Source organism: Gorilla gorilla, chromosome 19, assembly GCF_029281585.2.
Source record: "Gorilla gorilla gorilla isolate KB3781 chromosome 19, NHGRI_mGorGor1-v2.1_pri, whole genome shotgun sequence".
In the NCBI taxonomy this organism is placed as follows: domain Eukaryota; kingdom Metazoa; phylum Chordata; class Mammalia; order Primates; family Hominidae; genus Gorilla; species Gorilla gorilla.
Window position 1 is genome coordinate 59,571,761 of NC_073243.2, and position 9,055 is coordinate 59,580,815.

General features: G+C 44.2%; 1 protein-coding gene across 7 annotated transcripts in view; it reads right to left on the minus strand.

Annotated features, from left to right (window-relative positions):
* PARP8 (poly(ADP-ribose) polymerase family member 8) overlaps positions 1-4,772 on the minus strand; it is a 182,044-nt gene extending 177,272 nt beyond the window's left edge. Inside the window, exons 1-3 of one of the 7 annotated variants that reach the window (XM_063700756.1) lie at positions 4,245-4,772; positions 3,111-3,212; positions 2,149-2,203 (exon numbers count right to left, since the gene is read on the minus strand). In XM_063700756.1, the coding sequence (XP_063556826.1) occupies positions 2,149-2,203; positions 3,111-3,201 (146 nt within the window). In that variant the 5' untranslated portion in view covers positions 3,202-3,212; positions 4,245-4,772. Of the gene's footprint in view, positions 1-2,148; positions 2,204-2,761; positions 3,214-3,299; positions 3,674-3,838; positions 3,904-4,244 lie in introns of those variants that run through there. The other 6 variants (XM_063700754.1, XM_031003421.3, XM_031003423.3 and 3 more) reach the window with 6 other exon arrangements.
* Between the last annotated feature and the right edge of the window lie 4,283 nt (positions 4,773-9,055).

Below are 9,055 nucleotides of genomic sequence, written 5' to 3' on the forward strand. Positions count from 1 at the left end.
TTCAATAAAGTCTAGTTCACCTAAAATGATACTATTAATTCAATATTACAAGTTGATAAGCACATTAAATCAAAACACAGCAAGATTATTTTAAGAGTCTGACTGAAATGTCAGGATAAGAAATAGATTAATAAATATTGGTTTATAATGTCGGTAATGAAAACAAATACGTTCTTTTCAGAAAATAAAAGGTCTTCGCCGTTAGGTACAAATCATAAAGGGATTATCTACGGTTACTACACGGTAACAACTTTTTACATATTGTATTATAGAACAAGCTTTTGAGAAGACAAAGCAACACATCAGCAGTTTAACCAATTGTCTTTCTCTTTTAACAGGCTGGTCTACATTAGATTAGATATAAAAGGCTCAGGTACACTTGTGCTTGATCTTAGCCAAATGGCTGAGAAACATCCAGGTACATTTAAATCAGTGACAAAAGAAAACACTATCCTTTAATAAAATTACATAAAATAGGAAACATCTCTTCCTTTAAGAGCAACCATGGTACTTCTTCCTATGGTGAAAACTGATGTTATCTCGCTTAATTATTCATCCCAACACCTGGCCTTGCTCCCTTTTCCACCTCTAGCTATGTTAACACTAGAGTTCAATAATTTGCTGATAAAGAATCTTAACTGCAGTATCTAACAGATCTTAGTGATTAAGCATATGATTTACCCTTTGATTGTACAGATAAGTAAACTGAGGCCAAAAGAACTGAGGTATCTTATTAAAAATCAGAAAGCTAGTTAGTTGAAAAGCCCACCTGTCCTTCCTGTCCACATGTCTCACCAGAAAAACAGCAATAGTGAAAAGTCAACTCTGTTTTTAATGGGCCACTTTGTATATTTTAACTGTTAAAATAATCCAAGAGGATATTAGTCATATACGAAGATCCTTTAGATATAACGTGTAGGACCAGGGTTAATTTAATCAACCAAGTCTCCTCTCATTGAATTATTAATTCATAATTACAAAGATGACATTACAGTAAATTAAGAAATACTGTAATTTCATTCTCTCCCAAAAAGTATACACTTAAGTTTGGTGATTCACTGTTATATTTTCAACTAGTAAATCAATGTGCTAATTCTGGGGCTTAGGCATATTGTATATACTGGAATGATATTCACTTTAATTAAATGTTTTGAGATGTATAATGTAATACAGATCCTACGTGTTTTTAAAAGTTCACATCAATTTCAAGCTTTTAAAAATGTATGTACACAAGAAAGCTTATTTTGCAATTTGTATGTTTATAAATGTTTCCATTAGCTAAGATATATTTTGGAATGTGATCAAACAATATTGAATGTCAAGTCCTAACAGCAGGGCTGGTCTAAGGAATTCCCTCTAAGCTAAATCTGGTACTTCTCATATGTGGCTACTGCTCTTTTAAACTACTGTGTCCCTAAAGGGCTAAAAGGAAGAAAATCGTAACTCAACAAGTGAAGGTAGCAAGGCATAGTATTTGAATGGCTACCTTTCATTTTAACTCTACTTCCTAAATTCAAAATTGGATTTGGGTTTGCTTCAAGTTGTTCACAATTTACTAACGAAATGTGCATCTCTCATTCTTCCCCCAAAAGAAGGAAGTCATCCACTCCAGCTACACATAAGTCTCCAATTTCTTTCTTACAACTATACGTGAAAACCGAAATACCACTCATTGAAAAAAAAATGTACAGAGAATTGGCAGGCTGCATGTTTATGTAAACCTTCAGAAAACATGGAAACACGCAGCCCCAACTCACCAGGAAAATCAACACTTCTGATCAAACTATTTTGTGACATTTTATGTCTTTTATACATTTCACTTCATATCCAGTATTCCAGTTTTGCACCGGCTTGCCTGTATCAACCCCAAATCGCCTGAGAGCAATCTAGTACTGCAGCAGAACAGTTTCAACATGAAGAGTTCTGCTCATTGCCTGTGGCGTGGTCTTCGAAACACCTGAATCAAACATTGATTCCCCTCCTCCTGCTATTTAAAACCGAGGGACGTCAGGCTTGGGTAGCAGGTAAAGAAAAGCCACAATAATCAAACAAGCAAGCAACCAAAATACCCGAACACGGAACACGCTAAGAACAAAGGAAACACAAGAGTGTGAACAGGAAATGAAGCAACTCTATACACATAAATACCTTCTGGGGCCGCCAACGTAGGTAAAAGTAAAGGTGGAGTCAGAGTATCTGAAATCTGAAACAGAAAGTCCCGTCAAAAGCTACCCCTGGAGTGGATTTGTTTTAACCCCGATCAGGACTTGAGCCCCACATTCGGTGGTGTCAGGGGAGGCCTGGCCGGGCGGAAGGCAAGGGCTAGAGGGCGGCGAGGTCCCTCCGCGCCGGGTCCGTGGGGATGCGGCGCGCCCCCGACTGGGTGCAGCGGGAGGCTGCCCCCCGCAACAAGTGCCGGGTGCCATGGCAACAGCGGGAATTTCCCGATCCGGGAGGCCGGAAGCAGCCTCAGCCGGACTCGCGGCAGCGAAAGCAAAATCCCGGGGGAGCAAAATGGACGAAAGGCGACCCCCAGGCAGGGGCGCTGGGTGCCTTGGGAATCCGAGGAATCCCTTCTCTTTGCCAGTCGGAGGGGACTAGAGGGAGCCGAAGGGGCCGGAGATGGGCCGAGCGCTGCCCCCCGGGGGTCCTCGGCGCCGGGCGCAGCCTACGAGCGCAGCGCAGCAGGCTCCATTCCCGGCCGCCGCCGCTCAGCCCATTGCGCAAACCAACCCCGCTCTGCCGCCGGGGTCCAACCAACCCCGCTCTGCCGCCGCTGCTGGAACCTAGGAAGCGTGCTTGGAGGCTTCGGGCACTACGCGGGGCTGGAAATACCACGCACTGCCCCTTCGCCTAGACCCCCGCTCCGGCCACGCGGGCTCTGCCCTCAAAGCTGGTGGCTGCCTCAGACTTGGGGGTGGGGGAGGGGAAGGGGAGAGGCTGGCGCCCCCTCCCCCTTTTGGCTCCCGCGCTCGTTGCAGCAGCTGTTGCCAAATGAACCCCAGAATGGGGACGTGCAACCCTCCACCCCACCCCCAGCCACAGACGTCGCGGTCAGAAAACTGGGAAGGGGGCGCTGGGTCCGAGGTTCTGGAAAAGCAAGAACTCACCTGCAAACAGGCAGTCCTTCTCAGCTCTGGACTTCTGGATCACGACGTCGATATCCTTCTGAATTCGCTCTTGCCTTGAACACATCCCCATTAAATAAATCCCTGGAAAAGAAGCAGCCGCTATTTCTACCCCACCCCACCCCCCTCGCACGCTTCCAGCTTTCGTAAATATTCAGTTAAAAATGAAACCTCTGGCCGAGGCAGGGGCTGAAGGCGAAGTGGTTTCGGAAGTGATCCTGGGTGAGAGAGGAGGAGGAGGAGGAGGGGGAGGAGGAGGAGGAGGAGGGGGAGGTCGGCTTTGCATTCCCAGATGTGACCGCCCAGCTGCTGCTCGCCGCTGCTGGATTCCAATTTCCTCCCCTTCTGACAATGGATGGTGATGACACCAAGTCTCACTTTCTCCCTCCCCCGCCCGGACCAACGGCCGTGGGGGGCCGAGGTGCCGGGGACAGCCGGAGAGCAATCACCGGCTGGGCGGCGGGCGCCGGCGAGGGGCGAGCCCAGCTCCGGCTCACGCGCGCACACCCCTCACGGCCCGCACGCCGGCCTTCCACACCCGCGCACACTCGCGCCCGCGGGCGGCGGCAGCCGTGCCCAGGCTGCTGCAGCGCCGCCCGCCCGCCGCAGACCCTCCGCGCCCGCCGCCTAGTCGCCCCGCCGGCCGCGGGCCGCCGGGGCTCGCAGAGTATTAGCCATCCCGGGCGGGAGCCGCTTCTCCCCACACCGACCTCCACTTGCGCCGGGAGCTGAGCGGCAGTGTAGGTAGTGAAGACTCCCTGGGGCTCCCAGCCTTCCCTCTCCGCGCCCCTCCCCCCATCACTTTTATGAATTCGACTCCACTTTCTAAAGGAATTATGAGTCTTGTGGCAAACCCAAACCGGAGTGGCTGGGAGGGGGAAAAGGGGGGAAAAGAAAATCTTTAAAAATTAAAAAAATAATAAAACGAACAAATCTTTCCTTATTGCCACATCACATAACACGGAAAAGGCCTTAAAATTACTCCAGACGTGCACCCTCCCCTTCCCTCAGTGCCTGAGTCTTTTTCCTCCAGATCGAAGTAGTTCAGCCCTTTTGGGGCGCCGTTTACGAAACACAGCCCCTTTTGAGGGACTTCCTCCTCTTGAAAAGACTCACCAGTTCTCCCTTCCTAGGTGTTTCTGTTCATGAGAAATGGTCAGAATCAACTGGCACATTCCAGAGTCTTCCTAAAAGATGGAAACCTGTTTGGCTTGATTTTTAAAACCACCTCCTTTGACAGTCAAGGGAAAGCTACAATCCAGGTGTTCAGAAATGAGATACTGCTCTGATTCTCACTTTCTGTTCTGCCTAAGGACACCTCAGGCTGACGTAGCTGCCCCACCTCTATATTGGTTTATGCCCTAGGAGAGGTCTCCAGCAGGCACTTTTCTTGTTGATCTTTTCTCCACTGAGAAGGCTCCCGCCAGTAGACCATGACTCCTTTTGCTTTGCATTCTCAGTGTCATGTACGGTGCCTGGAATACAGGAGGGTGGCCTAAATGTTGGCTGAATGCATGAATGGTCATTTCTTGCAGCCTCTTTTCATTACCCTGTCTCATCAGTTTTCTTATCAGCATAAGTGCCCAAGAGTTGCCAAACTGTTTCAGACCCTTAATCAATGTAGTTCTGATTCTGACCGTGACAACATGATGTTCAGCACGGTAGGAATGACTGCCATCCCTGAAGGAGTCTTAAGATTCTGTAGAATCAATGAAAGATTCTATGTTCTAACTCCTTTATCTTTCAGGAAAGAAATTACAAAATAGTTTCGTTGTCCAGTCATATTCACTATGAGTTACAAAAGGAAACATTCTGCATTATCGAGATCCACTGCAGCCTTTGATGTAGTAAAGCCACAGTCACAACAGGCTATATCTCCTGCTCAGTCCTCTCCTGAAATGCTTCCTGTTTACGGTAGGACAGGTTCAAGCCCTTTGTCCTTCCTGGATATGTTGCTTTGTGTAGGCCCTTTGGCTGCCAAAAACCGCTCTCTTCTCTTCCACATCACCACTGAGAATCATGAGTATTTCTTCTTCCATTATGTGCTTTAACTTCTCTGAAAGGCTGAAAGTCTATTAACTCACAAGAATTTATTTTATGGTTATCTAGCCACAAGGCTTGCATCTTCCAAGTAGAACCCTTACTACAAATAAATGTGAAATAGATTTAAAGCTACCAAATATTTTTTTGTCTGGATGAGCTCTTAGTTTACTACTCACTCCTTAAAATAGGCCTTCTTGTGACTTGTCCTATATTTGATTTTTTTTTAAGCTTCATGGGCTGCCCTGTTTTGGTTAAACAAAGCTAACCTCACCCTGTTCATGCCCTTAAGGTGTGATGTATTTAGTAAATATTTGTACATTTGAAGGAGTAAGATTAAAAAATAAAAACCTATCTAGTATGTATTTCTGCAAGATAAATTTCTCTAGTTAAAAACTATACCAACCTAGATCCTTCCAAGGATCTTCCAGGCTAGATCCTTATGGAGCAATTTGTTCAAAGTAAGTCAGCCCACATCCAGAATCCTTTCTTTACCTTGCCCCATCTCCGAATATTTAAATGTTTATATTATGTGTTCTCAACATACTTCTCTTATCAAAAACTATATGCGCCTTTGAGATGAAACAGTTCTATCTCTCCTTAAACACTCATGAGTATACAACATACACACACATGCATTCAGGAACGTGGCACATAAGAGGCCCTTCACCAATTTGTTAAATAAATAAAATCAATATTTACAGTGAGGGAGAACTTAGGTGGTATCCCAAACTAAATTGAAGATAATAATCTGCGTGTTGGATGATAGACTCTACTGAAAAAATTCCACCGGTTTAGAATAATGATTCAAAGCCAACAGATATAATTTATTAGCGAAAAATATAAATTTTTTGCCTGTGCCAAAAGGCCCAGCTGCGGAAGTATAAGGTAATGGACATGCGGCATTAAGTTCAATAATGTGATGTGGGTATTAATAACTAACATTTATCCAGAACTTAATATTTATCCAGAACTTATCCAGAATTCATTAACATTTATCCAGAACTGGTAGAAACTGTTCTAAAAGCTTTACATATAGTAACTCATTTAATATTCACAATAACCGTATATACTAGCTGTTATTTTTCTCATTTTACAAAAGAGGAAACAGGCTCAAAGGGGTTAATTCATCTAAGGTGAGACATGGACTACAATAAGTTTTTTTCTCTCTTGAAACCTTTCAGCAATTGAATTGAACTTAAAGGAATAAATATGTACAGAAGCCACACGAGGAAGTAAACCGCCCCGCCAATGGCTGCAGGCCAGGAGTGAAGCCGACAAGAAGCCCTATGATGGATTTTGAGGAGGGCTGAAGCCTGTGGACTCTCAAAATAGCCTCTGCTAGTGGCAGTTATATTTCCCTTTCTTGCATTCAACTTCCTTTCCCAAATGACCCAGCCATTAGTACAGTCTTAAGAAAAGTACAAGCCTGTCCTCTACTATTCCATGGTTATTAAGAAGAGGATAGGAGGCAGGATTAACAAAGAGGGGAACAGCCTTCTTTGCCAAATGCATGATAGTGTCATCAGTGGTAAATGCCCATGGGAATGCCTACCATCCTTGCTGGGATGTGGAAACAGCACTGGGACAGTTTGATTTTGTGGCAGAATCAGTGAAGGAGGGACAAGGTAGGGGCCGAGGCATTGCTGTGAGAAGACACCACAAAGGGCCTTTAAACAAGGGTGAGGAAGTGGGATTTCATCTGAGAAAAATGGAGAGCCACTGGAAGGAAGATGATCTGAAAAGTTCTTTCTAATTATTAGATTGATATAGCTTCTGCTTGCGGTGGTTCTGTAATGGAAAGAAATCCGTAAAATTCAAAATGCCTCCTAAGGGCCCAACTACCTTCTTCTAAGTAGAGGGACGTGTGCAATTCTTTCCTTATAAAGCTGCTTGGCTGGCGTGGTGGCTCATGCCTGTAATCCCAGCACTTTGGGAGGTTGAGGCGGGAGGGTTGCTTGAGGTCAGGAGTTCAAAACCAGCCTTGGCAATATTGCAAGACCCCTGTCTCTACAAAAAATAAAATAAAAATTAGCTGGGCATGTGGGTGAATACCTGTAGTGCTAGCTACTTGGGAGGATCTCTTGAGCACGGGAGTTTGAGGCTGCAGTGTACTGTAACTATACCACTGCACTCTAGTTGAGATGACAGAGGAGACCCTGTTTCTTAAAAAAGAAAAAAAAAAGCTGCCTTTGGAAACTAATCCTACTTTTCTGACCTCTTCTGATAGGTCTACTGTGAGAAACCAAAGTCAACTTTGAATAAACTTGACAAGCTGAAGGAGAACTTTAGGTGATGTTTTGTGGAATTTGTCACACTTTGGTTCTTACCATACCCCCCGTTAGGTTACTAAGGTCAAATGTGACAGCACAGGGGTGGTGTTGAGGTTTTATGGCCCTTTCTAGCATCTTAACTAACCTAGGTAATACTAAAGCTACAGCATGAAACCTTAACTCTTCTTTCTAGTTCCAAATTTCACTTTAATTTAGATCCATTTTTCCTGTAAAATTTTAATTCCCCTTTCTACCTAGAAGCATTCTAGACCATAATTAGATGAGATGCCTCACTGTGCCATGCAAACAAACTCATTCTTAGCTTGTACTCATTCATATTAATTCCTTCTTTTGAATACCTCTTTTTCTTTTTCTTAAAAAGTACGTAAATACTATATGAATATATTCTCAGCGCAAATGATTTAAGACATATATTAGTACATAAAGTAAAATGTGAAAATTCTTACCTATCCTGACCCCTAATTCCACTCTTCATCCCAGAGGTAACTAGTGTTAATAATTGTGTGGGAATGTCTTGCATTATTGCAGTCTCATATCTTCACACAGATGTACATATGTTGACAGATTTATACATATAAATTTTAATTTAGGCTGGGCACAGTAGCTCATGCCTGTAATCCCAGCACTTTGGGAGGCCAAGGTGGGTGGATTGCTTGAGGTGAGGAGTGCGAGACCAGCCTGGGTAACGTGGTGAAACCTCGTTTCTACTAAAAATACAAAAATTAGCCAGGCGTGGTGGCATATACCTGTAGTCCCAGCTACTCAGGAGGCTGGGACCTAAGAATTGCTTGAACCCAGGAAGCGAAGGTTGCAGTGAGCCAAGATCGGGCCACTGCACTCCAGCCTGGGTGACACAGTGACTCTGTCTCAAAAAATAATAATAGTAATTTAATGGAACTACATAATATATATTGTTTTACAACTTGATTTTTTTTTTTTTTTTTGAGATGGAGTTTTGCTGTGTTGCCAGGCTGGAGTGCAGTGGCATGATCTCAGCTCACTGCAACCTCCACCTCCTGGGTTCAAGCAATTCCCTTGCCTCAGCCTCCCAAGTAGCTGGTACTACAGGCGTGCACCACCACACCCGGCTAGTTTTTTGCATTTTAGTAGAGACGGGGTTTCACCATGTTTGCCAGGATGATCTCCATCTCCTGACCTCATGATCCATCCCACTCGGCCTCCCAAAGTGCTGGGATTACAGGCATGAGCCACCGCGCCTGGCCACAACTTAATTTTTCTACTTGTCTTGAAGAGCTTTTTTTCTTTGTCATGGAAAGAGATCTAGCTCATTCTGTTTAGCCACTGCAGAGAATGATATTGAATGAATGCAGTATAATAAGTGTTAACCATACTTCTGCAGTCATGATGGCTTTTGCAAAATGTTTTGTGATTAAAACAATTTACAACAAATGCACAACTTTATGCACAGTTTCAGCAGTTTCTTTGGGAAGTGAATTGACTGGCTCACAGGGAACTGGCAATTTAAAAATTTGATACAAGCAAATTGCTCTCAAATTTACTTTATCATTTTATACTCCACTGTTTTTGAGAATACCTAATTCCCTGCAACATTCCCAACAGTATATACCATTC